Below are 24,425 nucleotides of genomic sequence, written 5' to 3'. Positions count from 1 at the left end.
TGACCTTGATTGGAGCTGTAAAAACATTCTTGAATTCTCTCACTTGGGGAATGGTGGTGGTGGTGGTATGGGAACAGAAAGGAAAGAAAAAAAGCTGTCTTTTAAAACCTCTGTAACGCCGGGCGCTGGTGGCTCACATCTGTAATCCTAGCTACTCAGGAGGCTGAGATTTGAGGATCACAGTTCAAATCCAGCCCAGGCAGGAAAGTCTGTGAAACTCTTATCTCCAATTAACAAGCAGAAAACCGGAAGTGGCGCTGTGGCTCAAGGTGGTAGAGTGCTTGCCTTGAGCTGAAGAGCTGAGGAACTGTGCCCCACAACAACAAATATAAATAAATAAATAAATTCTCTGTAACTGAAAGCATCTTAGGCTAAAACTACAGTTGTGAACACATATAGGTGTTTGTTCCTGTTGTAAGATAAGACATATGAAAACAGATACATGCAGGGGAGACAGATGAAAAGACACATGGGGAGGATATCGTGTGACTGGACTGGAGATATGGCAGTGTCAGCCTGAAGTGGCTGAAGTGCTGGGAGCTAAGAAACAAGGCTTGGGACAGATTTTCCCTCAGAGTCCTTAATAGCAACCAACTCTTGGACCAACACTTTCCATATTGAATTCCCAGCCTCCAGAACTATGCAAAGATACATTTCTTGTTTAAGTCACTAAGTCTGTGTTACTTTATTACAAAATGCACTGAGATACTGTGGGGACATAATGCATTATCAGTTAAAATTTTCATGTATTGTCCCAGCCTTGATTACTGTGTATATTGAAGCCAAAGTTTTTACATATTCCATGGTGCTGACTGATGAAATCAAAATGTCTTACCCAAAATGCTGAAGTAAATATAAATAAAAGCTAAAAAAGTTTGACACAAACCCTTTTAATAACGTATTTTGGTGAAAATTTCATGTTGAAGTAAATATATTGTTAAGAATCATGTAAGAACATTTCATTATAGTTACTAAGAAAGCGTTGATACTGCTATTCCCTCTGCACAAATGCTATGCACAGATGCAAAATGATCGAAGGCTGATAAAATAATGAATCTCAAGTAAGTGGCATAGCCATCGCGGGCCTGTAGGGAAAAAAGAAATCAAGAGATGTTTTCAGTGTTTATAGTTAACTGTTAACAAGCAGCTAGTAGAAGAAAGGTTAGATGAAGACTATTATTCTAACTATGTATCAATGTATAAGATAAAATATTATCAGAAGATGAGCCGCCATATAGAACAGTTGCTCTGGTCTCCAGCCATAGGATAATCAGTCTTGGTCTTATGAAAAAGAGCAGCAGGCATACAAATCACAACTGTACATTTCTGATCTTTTTTGTTTTTATTTTTTGTTTTTTTTTGGTGGGTTCTGGGGCTTGAACTCAGGGACTGGGCACTGCTCTTGAGCTTCTTTTGCACAAGGCTAGTGCTTTACCACTTGAGGTGCAGCTCTATTTCCAGATTTTTCGGTGTAGCTTTATTGGAGATAAGAGTCTCACAGACTTTTCTGCCTAGACTGGCTTTGAACCATGATCCTTAGACCTCAGTCTTCTAAATGGCTAGGATTAGAGGCATGAGGCTTCTGATCAATTTATTTTTTTAAGCCTACTTAAAGAATTTCTCAAAAAGGGAGAGGAGGATAGGAAAGTGAAAGAGGGGGTGAGTTGTTCCATATACATTGCATGCATGTGTGGAAATGTCATAATGGACTAATATATGGTAATTTAATATAACTAATATATGGTAATTTAAAAAAGCAGGCAATTCTAAATTTTTTTCTCACAGTAAGAGATTTTCCTTAGTTAATTGTGGTTTAATCCACTCCCTGTACATGGTATACTTTTATATAATTTCTCTGATAAGCAATCTGGCAATATATGTAGAAAGCTATATAAAGTCTTATATCCTTGTGTTCTGCTGTAAACCCATTCTCTCTCTCTCTCTCTATATATATATATTTTTTTTTGCTTGGTCTTGAGGCTTGAATTCAGCACCACTGCTGGTGGTTAATTGGAGATAGAAGTCTCACAGACTTTCATGCCAGGGGCTGGCTTCGAACTGCAATCCTCAGATCTCAGCCTCCCAAGTAGCTAGGATTATAGGCATGAGCCACTGTCGCCTAGCCCTTCTATGATATTTAACCTTTTAAAATAATCAAAAGGAAAAAGATCATGGCAGCAAGAATATGAAAAAAATATCTTTAATTACTTACATTGACAGGAAAGCAAAGGAAATTATTTTAAATGTTATCCTTAACTATACTTAAGAAGTTTATAATACAGTATTAAATATAAAAAGACAACACAAAATTGTCTATACATTCTATCTATGTGATGTATGTGGTCAACAATTAAAAGGAAATGAGTTATGACCAAGTGGTAAAATTATCTGTGGTTTCCATCTGCTGCTGATTCTCCCATACTACTTATAGAAATATTAACCTCACCACAATTTTCAATGAGTCCTGGAACAAAATCCAAAGATTTACTAATCACAAGCCACTAAGATGGAAAAAAGCAGAAAGGTAAAATTCAGCAGAATTAATTATTTTTCCTGAGCACCACTGGTGTCATAGTTATTGAGTGAATTTAGTGGGAGAAAGGGAATTCACAGAATTCAAAAACTTGTATAGAATCCTTCAAAACACTGATTTCATAGCAATCCCTAGAAAGACTTGGAGAAGTAAACTTAATGGATAGGTACATCGATTCTCATTTAAGGAGACCTTAGTTAAACGCTGCCACCTTAAAAAAAAATACATATTCAATCAGTTTCCTTTTCTGTGTTCCTGTAAAACCAGGGCATGACAAACTGTTAGGGACAGAGGAACTCCTGATGAAGCAGCAGCTTCCTCATCAAAGGCCATTCATTCCACTTGACATGCAAAGCCCAATGGAATGTAGTGGAAAAACGCTGGTTCTCTTTCCACTCCATCTCTCTTTGGCTTATTTGTTGCTGATCCCATGCTCTAGTTCCCCTTATCTGAATCTCCCTTGTCCTTTCATGCTTAAATTAACACCCAGTTTTGACATCTCAACCTTTTTTTGATTCCTAGCCTGAAAGGCCTACTGAATAAAAGAAAGCAAAGCAAAACAAACAAGTACTTCCAAACAAGTGAATAAGCAAAATAAAATAGAAAACAAATAAATGAATTCAGTTTTACCCTTGGAGGCACTCCCTCTACATTAGCTCATAACGTTAAGGACAATAACCTATCTAATGGTTGATTAGGTACAGAACCTACAATACTATTTGTTTATTCTGGAAGATAAGTTTAAAATCTAAATGCCTTGTGCTTGCCAAAGAAAATATTCAGCTCTACAAAGAAAATTACTTACCACAATTTCTTCATTCTGAAGCTGTCCCTCTGTGTGCACTAAATCTAAAACACAATTTAATAGGGATAAATTGAGTTCAAGTCTCAGTACCAGCATGCAAAAACAGCTATTTTTATTTATTTGTTTGTTTGCTTGTTTTTTGGCCATGGGGCTTGAACTCTGGGCCTGAGAGCTGTCCCTCAGCTCTTCAGCTCAAGGCTAGTGCTCTACCATTTGAGCCAGTGTCACTTTCGGCTTTTTCTGTTTATGGGGTGCTGAGGCCAACCCAAGGCCTCATGCATGGGAGGCAAACACTCTATCACCGAGCCATCTTCCCAGCCCAATAGTAGTCTATTTTAATTTTGGAACTGCTTTCTCTTACTCCTACTCTCATCACTCCTCCTCCTGGTCGTCTTCCTTTTCTTCTTTGAGACTGAGTTTTTCGACATAGTATAGAATGATCTGAAACTTACTATGTGGCTCAGGCTAGGCTTGAATTTCAATTCTCCAATCTTCCTCCCAGAGCTGAGGTAGGAGGTGTGTACCATCACACCTAGCCATATATATTATTTTATTTTTAAATTGAATGTATTAAGTCAGTTGTCCTGTAAAACAGTACATGCTATTGTCATCTTACCTCTTCATAGTTCATTTAATTAGATCCTCTATCCTCTGTATTTCCTATACATTGGAAATTAGAGGCAAGGTTTGATTATATTCATCAGCTATCTGGTTGTCTTATTCTTTATGAATAATAAATTATTTGAAAATGTGTTTATGAGCCAAGCTTGCTGACTGGTAGACATCAAAAAAGTGACTAAGTATGAACTAGCTTTATCAGTATCCACAGAGGACCACAGTTTCTCTAAAGGTAAATCCTTTAGTCGCCCACTTTGGCTTATACTCTTGGTGGTTGTCATTAATTGCAAAGCTCAGGAAGAAGCCTGGAGCTCCCACTGTTCAACGTGGAAGCCTCCGCTTAATGTTCTTTGTCCCTTCATTCTTTCTACTATGCCTGATTTCCTGAGTCCTGAGTCTCAATACTCACTGTTCCTAGTCAGTGAGTTGGTGGAGGAAGTCTGTAGGTGAGAGTTCACTTAGCTTTGTAGGATGTAAGAAAGTACCTAGAATCCAACCACTAAGGATAGAGATGGTCAAGTAATCATTCATGTTTTCTGGCTATTGTATCTGTTGCCTTCAAATTCTAGACATTTCTGGAAAACACCTTGTTGATATTTCCCCTGACGATTAGGTTACAGCCTAATCCATTTAGCTATAGAAGTTGCTTCTTTCCCTCTATCAAAATATATATGAATCTCACATTTGCTTTAGTTTCCTCTTGTTTAATTAGTTTAATTAATTAATGAGACTTATGCCTCTTTTTATTCTTTTACTACTATCTTCATGATTTGGGAAAGAAAGGAAATAGAAAGACAAAATTTTTATGTTTAACTAGAAGCTACTAATTCTGTGGATGTTATTTAAATAATACCATTAATCAGGAAGGAGGAAAGAAGAAACAAAAGCCTTAAATGTAGTTATCAATTTAATTTTCCTGATAAGGATTTTAAAATTCAGAAAAATGAAGTAACATGTTAATTATTCTATCAGCAGTGAGTGAAGAAATCTGTAAGCCAACTTGGGTTTTCAAGGCCTTCACAGTGTCACGAGAATCATTACTCACCCTTAATTCGCCAAGACAAACTAGATAAGTAACATAGGCAGAGGACAACTCACTGCTTGACTATGCGCAGAACAAGGCTCTGACACAAGCACATACCTTTCTGGATCCACAGCTCAAAACCAGTTGGCTCTTTAGCTGTGGTCTTTTCAATCTTCAGGGTCTGCACTGACATGGTCAATAAGAAAAATAAACAAAGTGTTAATTAGCTGATTCTCTATTGCCTTCCCCTAGGTTTCTGCCCTCTGCCTGAGCCTGCCACTCATTATGGATCTACACAGAGGGCTGGTATAGGGAATTCATGTCCAGGAAGTACCTACTATGTTTCTACACAAATCCCTGAGATAAAATGCAGTGGCCTAATAACAATCTTACAAATGTTTGGGATCATAAAACACGAAGCTAGGGGCTGGGAAGGTGGCTCAGTGGTAGAGAGCATGCCTTGCATGCCTGAGGCCCGGGGTTCGATTCCTCAGCACCACATAAGCAAAAAGAAAAAAGCTGGAAGTGGTGCTGTGGCTCAAGTGGTAGAGCGCTAGCCTTGAGCTGAAGAGCTGAGGGACAGCGCCCAGGCCCAGAGTTCAGGCCACACGACTGGACCCAAAAAGAAAAAACAAAACGAAGCTAGCAGTGGCTTTTTGTTTTGTTCAGTGCGTGCGTGCATGCGTGCGTGCGTGCGTGTGCGTGCATGTGCGTGCGTGCGCGCGTGTGTGTGTGTGTATATGCATGGTACTAGGGTTGTGTGTGTGTGTGTGTGTGTGTGTGTGTGTGTGTGTATGCATGGTACTAGGGTTTGAACTCAGGGCATTATATTTGTTAGGCTCAATTGAGTCATGCCCCAACCTTTTAAGTCATTTTTTTGTATATACACTTGTTTTTGCCTGAGACCTACATCAGACTGCAATCCTCCTATGCTTCAGCATAGCTGGGATTATAGACACATTCCACCACACTCATATAATTTACTGAGATGGGTCTAACTTTTTGCCCATTTGGCCTGAACTACAATCCTCCTGATCTCCACCTTCCAAGTCGCTGAGATTATTGGAATGTACCACCATGCCTGGCCCAGTAGTGTGATTTTTAACTTAGTTATCCAGAAAGTTTTACATACTGGTAATTATAATGCTATTGGTGGTCTTGGTCATAAATCTTTATGGAGAACCTGCTATGAGTCAGGTATAGTTATTCATTCACTTTTAACCATATTTATTTTACTGCTGAGGACACAGGCTTACAGAAGCCAGGAAGGGTGTCCAAAGAGGCAAGGAAAGGAAGTATCAGAACTGGAATTCACACTGACTCCAGAGTGTCTGTGATTAATGACAGGACACCAGCCTCCAATCATCTCCTTTTACACTAGTTTCTTCTCCACTGTTTCCTCCCAGGCCCATTTCTTCAATCTTTTCCTCCTCTTCTCTGCCATCTTAGCGCCCAAGGAGCAGATTCTTGGTGAGCACATGTCCTGGGCTTACTTTCCCACTGGCCAGTGGGAAACCCAAGGAGGACGCTGGAGGCAGTGATAAGTGAGCAGAGGCTATTTTACGCCACCCTTCTCTGTTTCTATGCCATGTCTTTCCTATTGGTTACTCTTTCACCACCACAGCTCCAGCAGAGCAGCCTTTTTGTATTGGCTCCAAAAACACTATTTCCTTTCCTTTTCTCAGGGCAATGATGGCTTATGGCTGTAGCAAACCTCATTATCCCTTGTTTGCTCCCATAGCCTAGACTATAATTTTGTAAGAGCCATCAATAAAGCCTGTTACCATCTGCAATATACTGTTACCTACCATTAATGTTTTTTCATACAATATCCTAAAATAAGTAGAGGAGTCAGGCATGGTTGTGCATGCCTGTAATCTCAGCATTCAGGAAGACAGACAAGAGGATGGCAAGTTCAAGGCCAGACTGAGTTGCCTAGCAAGCCCCTCTCAAAGAAAAGCATACAAACAAACAAACACAGACAGAATTGGAATAATGTTCCAGTGGGAGATTCTACTCCTAATCTCTAGAAAAATGTCATAAGACGAAGAATCAAAGTTATCCAACGTGATTAATCACTGTTATCAGATTTTCAGCAATAATTTGAGAGAGAACGCCAGGCCAAATGAATCTAGAGTAAAGATGTCAGGAACCTTGTGTTCTGGTAAGTCAGTTTCTTATGCTCATAATGGGATATTTTGCTAAACACTTCCATGTAATAAATTGCATGGAAATTATTATGTGTCTTGGAAGGGTTTCAACTTTGAGTTTCAGAGAGGCTAATTGTGCTGGAGGCAGTTAACCCATAAGCCCCACCCTCCCATTCCAGCAGTAAAACTGGATTCCAAGCTATAAAGAAAACTTAATGTTGTGCCAAAAGTTTACATATGTGTCCTCTGCCTATGGGTTCATTACAGAATAGTAAAAAAAAAAAAAAATCAATGTATGGTTTGCTTACCTAAGTAACTTTGAATTATAAGCTTTTCAATCTTTACATGTTTGTGAAAACAAATAATGAATTCCTGGGGAAACATTCCTGTGGTGGTCCAAAATGTTTCTGGATTCCTATCATTAATTATAATAAAAAAGAAAAAGGAACAATCAAGTATAAAAGTTTAGTCACAAAATTCAAATGAGTATTAGAAAGTGATTATGCAATCCCTTTTTGTCAATTCTGCTATTTCTTTCCAACTTTAATATTGTTAGTACTATTTTTTTAAACTACTACCAGATAGTCTCTTCTAAAACACAGGAACTGAATCGATGTCACTCATCTCTAAAAGCCTTCAATGGCCCCTTACTGCCTATAAACCCACACTCCTCAGTAAGGCCCTGAGGGCTGTACTCTGGTTTCATCATTAAAGTATACTGATTCCCATCACTGTAGTCACAGGGGACCACTCAAAATTCTGCCAACACATCATGCAGTCTTACACTTCTCTACCTTAGGTAATGACATTCTCCTGAACCTTATAAAAGTTTACTCACTGTTTGGTCCTATCTCTCTACCAGGAATTAGAACCACCTCCTCTCTCCTTTGCACTAGTCTCACACTCAGTATTCACCCATACACTGATCCCTGTTTTTTGTTTGTTTTTTTTTAACCAGTCCTGGGGCTTGAACTCAGGGCCTGGGCACTGTCCCTGAGCTGCTTTTGCTCAAGGCTAGCACTCTACCATTTGAGCCATAGTGCCACTTCTGTTTTTTTCCGCTTATATGGTACTAAGGAATCAAACCCAGGGCTTCATGCATGCTAGGCAAGCACTCTACCACTAAGCCACATTCCCAGCAATCCCTGGGTTCTTATGGTTGCTTGCAGGATGCTGAGCACTCAAGAGATCTTTCTTATCTTTCTGTCCCTATTAACTATTATAGTAGTGACCTATACTATATGAATGTTTTCTGGAAAAAATAAAACATGCAGTCAATTGTATGTCAATTATATATAGTATGTATATATATATATATTTGTATGTACACATAGATATATGAGACATATAGTATATTTACTATACAATAGAGTATGTGTACAGTACAAACACACATATACACACAATCTATATGGTATACAATAGAGTTGTTTTCATATTCTCTTTTCTTTTTCGCTACTTCTGGGACTCAAACACCGGGCTTGGACACTGTCTCTGAGCTCCTTTTTGCTCAAGGTTAGCACTCTACCACTTGAGCCATGGAGATACTTCTGGCTTTTTCTGTGATTAACTGGACTTTCCTTCCCCTGCTGGCTTTGAACTCTGATTCTCAGTTCTCTTCCTCCTGAGTAGTTAGGATTACAGGTGCGAGTCACCAGCATCCAGCGTTGTCTTTTCTTTTCCTTCCTTATGATGGAAATTGAACTTGCATATACTAGCAAGGACTCTGCTACTGAATTGTACCCCTAGATCCTCAGCCTATTTTTCCTTAGTTTTATTTTGAGACACGTCTTGCTAAACTTCCTAGGCTGCCTTGAATTTATAATCCTCCAGTTTTAGCCTTTCAAGTAGTTGGGGATTACAGGCATACACTACCATGCCATACTCTTACTTTTTCTCTTGACTCTTTTTTTTTTTCCTAGAGTAGAATCTCTTTTCCTCTTTTTCACTGGTATGTTAAATACAGAGGTCAAGAGTAAAAAAATATCATTTTGTAAGCTCTTATTTCTGAGGAAATTAAAAGTTTGCAACAGCGCTTTAAAATTTCACTGTTCATTGGGAGTAATTTTTTTTTTTTGTCGGTCATGGGGCTTGAACTCTGGGCCTAGACACTGTCGCTCAGCTCTTCTGTTCAGGGCTAGCACCCTACCACTTGAGCCACAGCGCCACTTCTGGCTTTTTCTGCTTATGTGATGCTGAGGAATCGAACCCAGGGCCTCAGGCATGCAAGGCAAGCACTCTACCACTAAGCCACCTTCCCAGCCCCATTGGGAGTAAATTTATAGCATGGCTTTCTCCAAATAACCTGATAGTTACTTAGATTTAGATAAACCAAATTGTGAGCAGAAAATAATTTTCAATATTTGCTATATAAAGTCTATAATATTTTCATCCATTCAGTATATTTCATTTAATTTTCAGGAAAGTAACTACCTTTATTCTATATGGTTTTCTGTACAATGAGTTTTTGTCTAAACTAAAAAATGTTATGTCCTTATTCATTAAATAAAACCTTTATTAAATAAAATAATGGACCAATAAAACCTCAAATATTATCTACTACATATGACAAACTCCAATGATCTATAAACATATTTCCTTGAGTGGTAAATCACCACAAGGAAACAAATTAATTGATGTTGCCTTAGAAAATGATTTTCCTCCAACTAGACAGGGTTGTTTTTGGAAAGATTCTTTTCCTAATGAAAACTTAAGGAACATCTCTATAGTATATCTGCATTCTCATAGCTGCTCCTACAGTACCAAGTCAGAGAGGGATAGATAACTATTACTTGACTTATAGGAAAAAGAAACAAAAAAGAATAAAGAGATACAAGCAAAAGCAGATATTCTTTTAATTCAAACCTCAAGTAGGATTAGTATAGCAGAGGATAAAGAACTCTGAATTAGGATTAGAAGACATGAGCACTGGTTGTATCATTTGCTTATCTGTGTGATTTACAGCAAGTCATTTTACCTTTGGTTATCCTTTTTTTATATACAAGAGTTTGAACTTAGGGCCTCCTCATGCTTGTTTGGCTTGCTTGCTCAGCTTGCACTCTACCAATTGAGTTATGCCTCCAGCTTAGTTTTATTCTGGTTATTTTAGAGATTGAGTCTCTGGGCTTTTCTATCCACATTAGCTTTAAACATCAATCCTCAGCTCTCATCCTACAGAGAGGATTGCAGGCATGCGCTACTGATGCCCCCAGCTCCATTTCTTTTTTTGTTTTTTTTGTCAGTCATGGGACTTGAACTCTGGGCCTGGGCTCTGTCCCTAAGCTCTTCAGCTAGCACTCTAGCCACAGTGACACTTCCAGTTTTCTGAGTGGTTTACTGGAGATAAGAGTTTCACAGACTTTCCTGCCCAGGCTGTGCTTTGAACCATTATCCTCAGAGCTCAGCCTCCTGAGTAGCTATGATTACAGGCATGAGCAACCTGGACACCCAGCTTTGTTTTTTTTGTTTTGTTGAGACAAGTTTTCACTATACAGTCCAGGCTGGCCTATAACTTGTTGTATGTCACAGGCTGTCCTTGAAGTCCCAATCTTCCTGCCTTTGCCACTCCAAGTGCCAGGAGTACAGATATGTGCCATTATACCTAGCTCCTCATCTTAAAAATACATTTTGGTATTTATTTGTTCTTTTGGTGTTTGTTTCCCAAATGACATGGTAGTTATGAACTTATAGGGCCCCATGAAAATATATAGTAATACATGCATACTCATGTATATACATATATATATATATATTTGTGTCTTTGTATAAATATACACTGATATCTTCAGTATTAGCCAGGGTTAACTAATATTTGATGTCTTAATTTAATAAACCAGTTAACAAACAGTTTAAGACTCTGTGTAGTCAAAGAATAAGACATACTTTTGATTCCTAGGAATTCTCAATGAGAGAAGAGACAAATAAAAATAAACAACTCTGGGCTAGGAAGGTGGCTCAGTGGTAGAGTGCTTCCCTTGCATGCCTGAGGCCCTGGGTTCGATTCCTCAGCACCACATAAGCAAAAAGGAAAAAGCCAGAAGTGGCACTGTGGCTCAAGTGGTAGAGCGCTAGCCTTGAGCTGAAGAGCTGAGGGACAGCGCCCAGGCCCAGAGTTTATGGCCCCACAACCGGACCCAAAAATAAAAAAAATAAACAACTCCATAATAAAAAAGTAAATAAAACAATGGGGATTTATACTAAATACTGTTGGGACCTAGAAAAGAGATAAACTAATCCCACCTCAAGCAGAAGGGGCAGATGTTAGAAAAGAGATAACGTCTAACCTTGAAAGAAAAAGTCAAATTGTTAGAATTTGGTCCTGGTTCACAGGCTTTACAACAGAACCTAAGAATCACAAAAATCTTACCTTACAACTGACTCTGCTTTCAATAATTAAATAGTATTTAACATATTTAGACCTCTCTAACCACAAGTTGCAAGATGAACTTGTAAGTTCTTTTAGCTCTAAAATTATGTGACTATATGATTCCAACTCTGGTCATATACATGAATACCAAGAAAGAAAAAGATAGGCCAGTTCTGTTAAAAAAAAAAAAAGGAGTTCTCACATTAGCTACCTTTTCTTGGAATTGAAAGTCTGAGAATAATATTTATCTCTACATAGAATGAGCTTGAGGGTGGTGAAGAATAGAAATTGTAAGGAGATAAGCCAAGAAGTAAACAATGCAGGAGGATATTGGAAACTGAAACGTTAAGTTTAGCAAAGAAGTTGCTTAGACCAGCAATGAAATAGGCAGATAGGAAGTTACATTGTTTATATCCCTATTTCCAAGAATAATCTGGAATAAAACTAAGCCATAGGTTAAAGTTTACACGTCCATAAAATGAAGCTGTTGTTTGGTTTCTGATTCATTAGACTACTGTTAAAAAAAAAAAAAAAAGATTGGGCTGGGAAGGTAGGTCAGTGGTAGAGTGATTGCCTTGCATGGCTGAGGCCCTGGGTTCGATTCCTCAGCACCGCATAAGCAAAAAGAAAAAAAAAATTTAAAAAACCCCACTATTGTGAGGCCAGGTGTAGTGGCAAAGGCCTGTAATCATAGCTACTCTGCAGTCAGAAAATGGAGAATCATTTGAGGTCAGCTTGGGCAAAAATAAATAAATAAATAATAAGGAAGCCCTGAGGCAGCACAAGCTTTTAAATCCCAACTATGTAGAGGCAAAGATAGATGATTCTGGTCTCAGTTTGGCCAGACAAAATACTTGAGACCCTACCCTATCTATAGAATATTAATAACAAAAAGGTCTAGAACAGAAAAAAAAAACAATACTGGAAAGCCAGGCATGGTGGCCATGCTTCTAATCTTAGCACTTGGGAGATTGAGGAAGCAGCATTCTGAGTTCAAGACTAGCCTTGGCTATGCTATGAGGGTTGGGAAAGGAGCTCAGCAGTATACTGCTTGCCTATCCTATGCAAGGACATAGGTTCCATTATTCAAAACATCTAGAACCAAAAACAATAACAACAAAAAAATCCCCCCAAAACCCAGGAAACAAACAAAAAAAAAGTAGAGGGAGAGTGAACAAATGCAGTCATAGTATTCGGTATATACTATGTGGAAAATGAACTATGCAACTTTGGGGCAGGAACTGGAGGGGAAAGCTAAGGGAAAGTGAAGGAAGGGGTGACATTGTCCAAAAGGAATTGTACTCATTACCTGACTTATGAAATGGTAACCCCTCTGTACAACATCTTAAAAACAATAATAAAATTATATTTAGGAGCAAAAAAAATTTGTATTTGCTGGCAAGATGTAGCTCAGTAGAAGAACAGTTGTCTATCATATGCACAGTCTTGGATTGGAATCCCAGCACTGTAGAAGCAATAGTAAGTAACAAAAACAATGAAAACTTTAAACCTAATTGTTAAAGAGATCAGCTAAGAAGTTACAGAAAAGCCGGGCACTGGTGGCTCATGCCTATAATCCTAGCTACTCAGGAGGCTGAGATTTGAGGATTATGGTTCAAAGCCAGCCTTGGCTGGAAAGTCCATGAGACTTTAATCTCCAATAAATCATCAGAAAAACCGGAAGTGGCACTATGGCTCAAGTGGTAGATCGCAAGCCTTGAGCTGAAGAGCTGAGGGACAGTGCCCAGGCCAAGTTCAAGCCCCACAACCAACAACAACAACAACAGAAGTTGTTAGAGAGAAAAGGATCTAAAACTTAAATATTCACAACTGAATTCATTTTGGAAAGGATATTAAAAGCATATAATATCAGGTCATCAAGTTCATCAAATACTAAACTAAGCTTAACACTATCATTGGAAAAACCACATAGTCCCAGTAGTTCAGGAGTTCCCTGACTTGAAGTATGACAATGTAGTAACTCTTACCCATCAATTATGTTTTCAGGTGGGTGTTTGTCATCGCTGGATGTAGCTAAAATCACTTCAGACCCTTCAGAGTTCAAGCAGAGATCAACTTTTCTCATTTTTGTGTTTAGCCTGCAAATAAAAAGTAACAAAACATTAACAAACAAAAAGCCAACTCTGGATTTCTCTAAACTTTAAAAGGAAAGCCTGTTGCCTAGTAACAGGTTTAACAACTAAGCTATTCAACAACTGGGAGAGACTTTTTTTTTTTAAGAAAAATAAACTTCTGACTTCTCCCAGGGATAATCTGTGAAATGTAACTATTTCCCCTTCTCTGCTACACAAAATAATTATTTGGACACCTGAAATAACACCATTTTTCAACTTTTAAAATTAAAGGATATTATAATCAAGTTGCAATAGTTAACAAAAATTAGTGGGTCAAATTTTTAAAATTGTTTATAGTTACTTCTTTTTGTTCGGTCATGTGAACTCAGGACCTGAGTGCTGTCCCTGAGCTTTTTTTCTTTGAACTATGGCTCAAAGTTCATAGCTCTCCTTCTGGTTTTCTTGTGGTTAGTAAGAGTCCCACTGACTTTCCTGCCCGGGCTGGCTTTGAACTGTGATCCTCAGATCTCGGCCCCTTGAGTAGCTAGGATTATAGATATGAGCCTCTGGCACCTGGCTTTATAGTTACATTTTTAAAAAATTAAAAGTAATGTGTATTTTGTTACTGCTTATCCAATTAAATTATCAAACAATATAATTTCCTTTTTTAAAAAAACCTCATTTTTTATTTTAGAATATTGCCTAGGCTGGTCTCAGGAATTAGTGGGCTCAAGTGATTTTCCTTTCTAGTAGCTGGGACTACAGTTGTGCACTACCATACTTGACTATCATTCATTATCTTCCAGTAGAAATTTGAAACTAGAGACAATTTTTACTAGTTTTTAACTTAGTTTTAAAACTCTAAGTCTTTAATTACTTAGGCCAGTGACTTACCTTTCTGTTGTATATGTCAATAAAAATGAATCTGAAAAAATATTGAGTTTGACTATAGGGCCTAGAGGGTAAAACAAAGAAAATTTAGTTCTTATCTATACTCACTTACTTGATCTGATGGTGAAGATACAAAGTAATCAGGAAACTTCATTAAAAAACAGAGTGCTGGGCTGGGAATGTGGCTTAGTGACAGTGCTTGCCTAGCAGGCATGAAGCCCTGGGTTCAATTCCTTAGTACCATATACACAGAAAAAGCCGGAAGTGGTGCTGTGGCTCAAGTGCTAGCCTTGAGCCAGCGAAGCTCAGGGACAATGTTCTACCCCGAGTTCAAGCCCCCAGAACTGCCAAAAAAAAAAAAGTATTTAGAAAGAGGAAGGCCTCCTATGGCACAGGATACCCTTCATAACTTGATCCCAGTTTAATGAGACGATGTCAAATATAAACAAAAAAGTAGAGAATATTACAGATGTTCAACAATTATGTCTCTACTGTCTAGACTTAATAATGTTAACAGTCTGATATTTTTAACTTCAGACATTTTATTTAAGAGAGAAATAAGGAGCTCTACGTTGATCTTATACATTTCTGGCTCAGAGGCAAGTTTTTTGAAGATGATGAATGTTCTGAGTAGTCATTTTTATTTTTACCCCATATGTACTATTGTACTTAGGCTGGACATGGTGGTACATGCCTATAATACTCAGGAGAGGGAGGCAAGATCATAAATTTGAGGCTAGCCTGTGCCACTTAGGGAGACTCTGTCTCAAATAAATAAATAACTGCAAAAAAAACCCAACCCCACAGGTGCTTGCTTAGCATGTATGAAACCCTGAATTCAATGTCTAATAGAAAGTTGGGGGAGGAGATTCAGGTAGTTTCAGAGTGTATATATATCCTTTTGTTATTTTTTTTTCATGTACTACTGTTTTCAAGACAGTTTATGTATTCTATATACTTATTTATATATTATATATAAATGTTATTTATTTATATATTTATTCTATATATTTATTTATTCACTTTAACTGCTGTATAGCATTTCTCCATTTCCCTAGTAAAGGATATTTAGGTTTGTTCTCAATTCTTTGCTATCATAAACAGGTTTATAATGACATCTTCAAGCACATGTGCACACAGGTCTTTATTTTCCAGTGTATTGAAATTAATAGGATTTATTAAAACACATTTACATGTAAACAGAAATAAACAGAAAATCTGTAACTTATCTCTAGTCATTATCAGTTTGAATCATATTTCTTTTCTCAGATAGCTTTCTTTTCCAGCTTTGTGAAGTTTGTCCCAAATTTCTTTTTCTTTTCCTTTTTTTTTTTTTGCCAATCCTGGGCATGAACTCAGGACCTGGGCACTGTCCCTGAGATTCTTTTGCTTAAGGCTAGAACTCAACCATTTGAGCCATAGCACCACTTCTGGCTTTTTCTGTTGATGTGGCATTGAGGAACTGAATCCAAGACTTAATACACGCTAGGCAAGCACTCTACCACTCAGCCACATTCCCAGCCCTGTCCTCAGTTTTTAGCTCTGAATGGTGGCCCCATTAAATTTCCACTGTAATTAAGAATATCAGAACAGCTGAGCCTCCGTTCTAAAGTTTCTGTGGTGAAATCATCATCTGTATTTCTAGGTTGGTAAATCCAAAAACATAATCTTGTGTTTTCCCCTCTTTTACCAGTGCTAGTGTGAGAATGAGTTTAGTATGTAGTCTCTCACAAAGAAAAGGTGCTTTTTCGACATTCAGCTTCAAAACTTTGGTCTCAAGATGTTTCTTAGTATCACCAAATGTCTGTCTAGGATTTTGTACCTGAATGTAGGGTACTATACTTTATAGAAATGGCAAACTACTTTTTACTCTCTTTGACTTATTGGAAAAGAGTCTTTCTCACTAGGTATTTCTCTGCATTCACCATGTCCTTTAGAAAGCCATTCCTGTTTCTGCTGCTGAACTTTCCTTAGTGCCTCAAGTCTCTTTTCTTTGTTGTGCTCCAATTCATCTTCATCCACCAGGTGCAGTTTCTTAATTTCTTCTACCAGCTTGGTCGTCTGAAGCAACTGGTTTTTCAGGGCTTTTGAAAACATGAGGACAGATGCATCACTCTCCATTCTTCTAAATGGTACCGTTCAGCCTTCGTGTTGAACCCTCGATGGTGTCCAGGGAGTAAGACAAACAGGTCTTTATAATAAAAGAATCTCAGACTGGAAGTGTGTGGTTCAAGTACTAGAGCTAATGAACTGAGTCAATTGCCAGTACTACCAAAAAGAAAAAAGTATCTTTGCATATTAGAAGGAAAACTGCAGAAAGTTGGACTATATACTTTGTCATTAATTAATATGGTCTCTAAATAATAACAAATTAATTACTAGTCACAATGTATGAGACTTTCTGCTTCCTCATATCTTCACTAATTTGGTATAAATGAGTAGCAGCTAGTAAAGAGCAATGAGGAACTGCAAAGGGAACTTAAAATGAGGATAAGATCACAAGGTATCAGAAAAAAATATTGTAATTAAATTTCCTGTTTCACACGTAACCTCAGCCCTGTAAACTGGACCTAAGAACTTTCTCACAGGCAATCTCAAGTAGCCCTCAAACCCCAAAGGCTAATGTTATTTTCACCCTAGAGACGACCCATTCTCAACCTGTTGAAAGTGTATTTGTAACAGGTTTTTGGTTTTTTGGGTTGTCAGTCATGGGGCTTGAACTCTGGGCCTGGGCACTGACCTTGAGTTCTTCAGCTCAAGGCTAGTGCTCTACCACTTGAGCCACAACACCACTTCTGATTTTGTGGTGGTTTATTGGAGATAAGGGTTTCACAGCCTTTCTGCCTAGGCTGGCTTTGAACTACGAACGTCAGATCTCAACCTCCTGAGTAGGTAGGATTACAGGCATGAGCCACCAGCACCTGCTATAACAGGTTCTTAAACTGGTTTTGCTGTTATCAAGTAACTAAAAGCAGGAGAAAAGCCTAACATCTCTGCTTTTATTTTATGTTTGTCATTGTCCTAAGCCATTCTCTCCATAGTCATTTTATAAATCACTCTGGGTTCCAGGAAAGACAGAACTGACCCATATCTTTAGACTAAGACTAAAACTACAGCATAGTCTTGCAGGATAAGTCACTCCCAAATGAAACAATTACCTATAATAATCAGGCTGCACCCTGGAATGGGAGAAATCATCTCCTAGTAACCAGATTCTGCCCTTAAGTGATGACAATGATAACATTTCTCCAGAACCTGGGAGAACTAGAACCAGGTACACCTGTATCCCAGACTCTGAAACTATGCATACCTGTGCCTTGCCTCCAATTATTCATCTAATGTATATACCCTGAAAATAGCCAAAGATTAACTAAAGTGCCATCTTCCCATGGCATGTCTATGCTGTTTGATATCCTTTTTTCACCTTACTTCTTTACTAGTAAATTTTCCTGTCACTTTCAATCCTTTTGTATCTTACTAGACTTCTTCATGCCAGCCACAAGGATTAAGGTTAAATGAGCTGACTTTCTGGTAACTATCTTGTTGATGTGAAGCTGAATTACCATTTTATGTTTACAGACCATTTGGGCTTCTATTGTTTCTTTTTCCTTTTTCTCTTTCCCTTCCTTCTTTCTCCTCTTGGTATTTTTCCTCTCTCCCTTCCTTCCTTTGGCTTGAACTGAGAGCCTGAGTTTTTTTGTTCAAGGCTATCACTCTACCACTTGAGCAACAGCTGGACTTCCAGTTTTTTGGTGGTTAACTGAAGAGTCTCACAGATTTTCTTGCCCAGGCTGATGTTGAACTGAAATCCTCAGATCTCAGATTCCTGAGTAACTAGGTGTGAACCACTGGCACTCTGCTATTTGCTTTTTCTTACCCTTTGTGTATTCTTTTTTTTTTTTTAATTGAATTGCCTTTTTATTATTACTTTTGGGCTTGTTATTGTTCTGCCAGTACTACTGAGGCTTAAACTCAGTGTCTCTTGCTTTCAATGAGCTTTTTATGTTCATGGATGGTGCTTTATCACTTGAGCCATACCCCCACTTCAGGCTTTTTGCTGGTTATTTGGACGTAGGAGTCTCACAGGTTTGTCTGCCTGGTCTGGCTTTGAACCACAGTTCTTAGACCTCAACCTCCTGAGGAGCTAGGGTTATAGGCAAACGACCTGCATCTGATTCCTTTCCTTTTTGATTTGTAGGAACTTTAGAAACAAAATATTCTAAACACAAATCATTTGCTATTTGTATTGAAACTATTTATCCCCGTTTGTGGCTTTTTTAACTTTATGGGTTATAAACAGAGTGGCCTCAAACTTGTAATTCTCCTAGCTCAGCCTTCTAATTCTGGCTAGGTTTATGGGTTGGTTTTTGTTTTTGTGCAGGAGTTTTCTACCTTTCTTTTGTTATTGAATTATAACATACAAACAGAAAAGGATACAAAAAAGCTCGATAAATTTTCACAAAAAAAATTTTTTTTCTTTGGGTCCGGTCGTGGGGCCTGAATGCTGGGCCTGGGTGCTGTCCCTCAGCTCTTCAGCTCAAGGCTAGCGCTCTACCACTTGAACCACAGTGCCACTTCTAGCTTTTTTTCTTTTTGCTTATATGGTGATAAGTAATTGAACCCAGGGCCTCATGCATGCAAGGCAAGCACTCTACCACTGAGCCACCTTCCCAGCCCCTGCTAAACTTTTATCACATCTATTGTGGTAAGAGCTGGTCCCCAGCAGCAGCTTTGGAATCAGAAAGGGAGAGGGAGGGGGTGGGAGAGGGAGCGGGGAGAGGGAGGGGGGAGGAAGGGGAGGAGGAGAGGAAGGAGGAAGAGGAGGAGGGGGAGGGGGAGGGGGAGGAGGAGGAATCCTAGCTACTCAGGAGGCTGACAGTTCAATATCCCGGTGATTGAAGCCAGCCCAGGCAGGGAAGTCCATGAGTCTCTTATCTTCAATAAACTACTCAATATAAGGTGGAAGTGGTATGGTGGTTCAAGTGGTAGAGCACTAGCTTCGAGCACAAAGAGACTCAGAGACAGTGCCCAGGCCCCAAGTGTAAGCATAAGGACTGGCAAAAAGAAAAAGATGTTTGTACCCAATTACATTGATAAAAGTGAACTAAGCAACTCAAGGGCAGTGATATAGGAGGGAGGAATGAGAAAGAGGGAACAGCTTACATTAAGCAAAAGGAAAGAAATGTACATTTCACCCGATTTTGGAAGAAATAGTCTTTTGTTAAAGTTTGTAGAGTTCATAAACTCTGTAGATTAAGATGATGATGATCACTGTGAAGATTAAAAGGTGTTTGTGACTTTAGCTAAGTATAACTATGCCACAGTATTATGAAACATATGTAGTCACTTAATCTCAATAAAGAAATATTTGGGGGGCAGAGGAAGAAGTACCCAACTGATTACACTTTTTAGTTATCTGAAACCAGAGAGAAACTATTTAAAACTACAACATGGCTAATATTAGCATAATTTCTAGTTAGGAACTGATTTGCCCCTCATCCTAGGCAGCAGATAAAGGATATGTTCTCCTCGGGGTAAAAATGATCTATTCTAGTTTCTTTACTTTTGCATGGATGTGTAGATTTTTTAACTCAGGACCTCAAATTTGGTAGATAGGCACTCTACTGTTTGAGCTATATTTTCAGCTATTCTAATGCTCTTTTTTTTTGGTCAGTTGTGGGGCTTGAACTCTGGGCCTGGAGACTGTCCTCAGCTCTTCAGCTGGAGGCTAGTACTCTACCACTTGAGCCACAGCACCACTTCCAGTTTTTTGGTGGTTAATTGGAGATTAGAGTCTCATGGGCTTTCCTGCCCAGGCTGGCTTTGAACCGCAATTCTCAGATCTCAGCCTCCGGAGTAGCTAGAATTACAGGCCTGAGCCATGGGTGCCCAGCTCTACTGCTCCTTTAAATGCAATATTCAACTAAGTCATAGAAGTATGTCTATAGATGACCCAGGTATTGGAATTATCCAGGTGCAAACCTATATTAGCAGATTTATAAAGATAACTTCCATAAATCTGTTAGAGAATTTACAGAAAAGGTGGACTAAATGGGTGACCAAAAAAAACTTTTATAGTAAAGAAAGGAAAACTTGAACACAACGGAAATCCTAGAACTAAAACATAAAGTACCTTACCTAAAACTTGAAAAAAAATCAGTAGGTTGGCTTAACACCAGATATAACACCTAGCATAAGGAAGGATCAGTGAACTTAAAAAATGGGTCAAGGGCTGGGAAATGGGTCAAGGGCTGGGAAGGTGGCTCCTCAGCACTGCATATGCAGAAAAAGCTGGAAGTGGTATTGTGGTTCAAGTGGTAGAGCACTAGCCTTGAGCTAAAGAGCTGAGGGACAGCACCCAGGCCTTGAGTTCAGGCCCCACCACTGACAAAAAAAAAAAGGGTCAAGGGTTGGGGCGCATTTCAGTGGTAGCGTACTTGTGTAGTGCCTGAGAGGCCCTGGCTTGGATTCTTAACACCAGAAGTAGAGGGAAAAGGGAGCAGAGCATCAGATACTGTGAAATAATATGATACTAGTCTGAGATACAAATAACTGAAGTCCCAGGAGAAAAAGATATGAGCAAGCTAAAAAGATGGGTTGCAATTAATAAGATATAAAGATAATTAAAGTCTATACTGACTAAAAAACTATCATACTTGGATTGGCTTAGATCAGCAGTTGTCTATTGCCTGCAAGTCAAATTTAAACTGCCACCTGTTTTTGTATGATCATGAATAAAGTTTTATTGAAACACGACCATGCTCATTTGTTCATTCATTGTCTAGGGCTGCTTTGATGCTATCCCAATCAAAAACAAACAAACTGCTGACTTTAATATTCATCTGAACTTATTGGTTTGGTTACTGACAAAGTCAAAGTAAGACAACAACAGTGCAAATGTACCATACCAGCCCTTAAAGGTAAAGAATTTTATTTTAGATTACAGTAAGAGTTGGGCTGAGGGTATATAGTGGTAAAGTCCATGCCTAGCAGCATACATACATACGTGTGTGCGCACATGCAGTTAAGGAGCAACATTCCCTCAAATTTTTTAACACTAAGACCCTTTGAACTAAGGGTCAGGCACTATATTTGTAATTCAAAAATAATTACAACCAGTGACTGAGAATTGGTTGTCTTTAAACTGAATAAAGGATGATGAACATTCATTTAATACAACACATGGTGTGCAAATACTGTGACCCACATCCAGAATACTGTGTTCTGGTATGTTTTAAGTAGGACACTGTCAGCTTAATAGTGTTCAGGAGAGTGCAAAATTTCATGATGGGAGCTGGAGATGTAGCTCAGTGGTTGAACACCTGCTCAGTATGCCTAAGGCCTCATGTTCAATGGGGGATGGGGAGTTCATGTGGAAAAAAACAGAGAAAAAGGTTTGAATCCTTTCAAGAAAAAATTTGGTAGGAGAGAGAAAAAATGACTACTAACAATATCACTTGTGCTTATACGTGGAAAAAAGATTAGAATTTTCCTTTCCACAGCTCCAAGAGAGTCAAATGGACTTAACAAATACAAATTTTAAACCATGAAAACATCAGAAAAGAGCTAGAAGCAAAGGAGAGTTTTAATCTTCTCCTCCCCTAAAAATTCCAGCATCCAACAAAGAAAGCCAAAGAAAGAATTCCTGTACTGGAGATTATTTTAGGCTGAGTCAAATTCTAAGAAAGGTAGATTAGGAACAGATAGACACTTCAGGGTATTATAAGCCCGGTTAAAGCTAGGGGTGAGGGGAGCAAATGTACCTGTTATCCTAACTACCTGGGAGGCTGAGTCAGAAGGATCCTCATAGCCTGGGCAATATAACAAGACTAGTTTTTCAGAGAGAGAGAGGAAGAGAGAGGAAGAGGGAGGAAGAGGGAGGGGGAGAGAAGGAGAGAGGAGAGAAAGGGGGAGGGGAAAAAAATAAAAATAAAAACCTAATGGGCCTTACATTCAATCAGACTGGGGCTAATTTGCTCCCAAGACTACATTTGGTAATATCTGTATAGTCTTAAATGTCACAACTGGAGAAGGTGCTAGATATACCACCATACAGATATGTATTACCCACAAAAATTCAGGTACCAATATCAAGGCTTCAACTGGGGCTTTTAGCTCTTTTCCAAAGCTCAAGGCTATGGCTCTATCACTTGAGCCACACCAACTTTTTGCTGGTTAATTGAAGATAAAAATCTCTTGGATCTGTATGCCCAGGCTGGCTTCAAATTCTACTTTTGCTATCTGGATTATCTCAAGACAGGTAGTTATTGTAAAGTAATATTCTACTCCTCACGGGGCAGAAGTGTGCAAGAATTAAATTAACACATTCTAGGGAAATGTGTGTCGAATTTATGTGTAGCAGCATAGTGGCACAGTGTACTCTTTAAATACATGGTTTTATTACTTTTTTTCAAACTAGAGTTTGAACTCAAGAGTCTGGTGTTCTTGCTCAGGGCTGGCACCACCTGAATCACATCTCTAGTCTAGTATTTTGCTGGTTAATTATAGAGTCTCTTGGATTTTTCTAACTCAACTGGCCTCAAACCATGATCTTTCAGGTCTCAGCCTCTTGAGTTAGCTAGGTTTACAGACATGAAAAGCCCATTTCATCTCATTTTAAAATTATCTAAGATGTCTGAGAGAAGGAAACAAGTGCTTTAATACGTAACACATTTCATACCTTTTACAGCCACCAGTTTTCTTTTAAATAAGGAAGAAAGGGCAGAGGCTGGATTGTGTCTTCAGAGTTCTTTTGTTGCCATTAATGAGAAAGAGGCATATGAATTCTCAGGAAATCCACAGAATACCTCAGCAGACAACAATTTCTCTCCAAGGTCTAATCCCCATCTGTCCTAAGGCTCCTTGCTCTGAATAGATGTTCCCTGAGAACCTCAGTTTACCTAAAGTGATGTGCTCGGGGACGCCACCCTTCTAATGTATTTATTTTTTTTTACCATTGCTGACTTGGACTTTGATGCTTTTTCTTAACTGGGGCCATTGGTTCTTCATCTCCAGTTCCCATGCCTTTCTGGAAAGCTCCCTGGGTAAAGCCCTGGGTAGCCTTTCTTCTAACCCAGCTTCCCTCCCCCCCTCCCCCCATCCCGCCCTTGGCTCGGGCGATCCCAACTGCAAACACCACAGCCCCGATCCTCCCTCGTCCACCGGGGACGGCGCGGTACATTAGAAAAGGCTGTCCTCGGCCTCTCCCGGCCGGGAGCTGGAGGCGGAGGGGCAGGGTGCCAGCTCGACCCCCCTCGCCCTCCTCTGAGGCCCAGCTCCCACGTCCCGCGCCAGCGACGCCTCCTCGGCCTTCTAAAGGCCCCGCTTCGACCTCCAACGCGATTTCTAACTCTCTGGGTCAGGACTACGCAGCAGACGCCCCCCGGGCGACCGTCTAGCCGGGGCGGAGGGGGGGGCGCGGGGAAGCACTATTTGAAGCTCAAAAAGCTGGTGGGGAGCCCCAGGGTCTGCGGAGCCGGGGAGGCGGCAGGCCCCGCCCTCTCGAGGCGGCCCGCACCCGGAGGCCCCACGGCGAGGCCCGCGGTTCTCTCCCCCCCCCCCCCCCCCCCCCAGGCCGCGCGTCACCTCTCAGTCCCTCCCCTCACTCCCCCTTCCCACCGGCAACCCTCCACCCGCCCGCGCGCGCCGGCCCACCCCGCCCACGGACCCGCTCGCCTGGGCCTCCGGGTAGCTCCGGGTCCACGCCGCCCCCCAGCCGCGCGGCGACCCCGCCCCCTTGCTCAGGTCCCTGAGGAGTTCCCGGGCGCGCACACAGCGGTCCCCAGGTTCTCCAGCCACGCTCCCCTCCACCCCCGCCGCCCACCGCCCCGCCCCGCCCAGCTGCGCGACCCCGCCCACGCCTTGGGGACTCACAGGGCCCAGGATCCGCCCTCGCGCGGGCACGCACGCGCATTGCCTAGCCCTGCGGCCTCCCGTTCCGCTCCATCCCTCAAGTTGGTAGCC

The 24,425-nt window shown here is 40.0% G+C and overlaps 1 protein-coding gene and 1 pseudogene across 6 annotated transcripts; both read right to left on the bottom strand.

Annotated features, from left to right (window-relative positions):
- Nucleotides 1–656: 656 nt before the first annotated feature.
- Nucleotides 657–24,402, bottom strand: Hspb11 (heat shock protein family B (small), member 11). Of its 6 annotated transcripts, none has more exons than XM_013022241.1 (8): nucleotides 24,336–24,402; nucleotides 23,143–23,211; nucleotides 14,466–14,526; nucleotides 13,485–13,595; nucleotides 7,439–7,545; nucleotides 5,098–5,166; nucleotides 3,339–3,382; nucleotides 658–1,085 (listed from the first exon to the last, which is right to left on the bottom strand). In XM_013022241.1, the coding sequence occupies exons 4-8, from the start codon at nucleotides 13,580–13,582 to the stop codon at nucleotides 972–974; spliced, it is 432 nt and encodes a 143-aa protein (XP_012877695.1). In that variant the 5' UTR covers nucleotides 13,583–13,595; nucleotides 14,466–14,526; nucleotides 23,143–23,211; nucleotides 24,336–24,402; the 3' UTR covers nucleotides 658–971. The 6 variants fall into 6 exon arrangements, with proteins under 6 accessions (XP_012877696.1, XP_012877697.1, XP_012877695.1 ...); XM_013022240.1 differs by lacking the exon at nucleotides 24,336–24,402 and adding an exon at nucleotides 24,130–24,215; XM_013022239.1 differs by lacking the exon at nucleotides 14,466–14,526.
- Nucleotides 15,704–16,613, bottom strand: LOC105989950 (annotated as a pseudogene).
- Nucleotides 24,403–24,425: the final 23 nt, after the last annotated feature.

The sequence above is a fragment of the Dipodomys ordii genome, unplaced genomic scaffold (assembly GCF_000151885.1).
Source record: "Dipodomys ordii isolate 6190 unplaced genomic scaffold, Dord_2.0 Scaffold61, whole genome shotgun sequence".
NCBI lineage: Eukaryota > Metazoa > Chordata > Mammalia > Rodentia > Heteromyidae > Dipodomys > Dipodomys ordii.
This window is presented reverse-complemented; position numbering and strand designations above follow the sequence as displayed.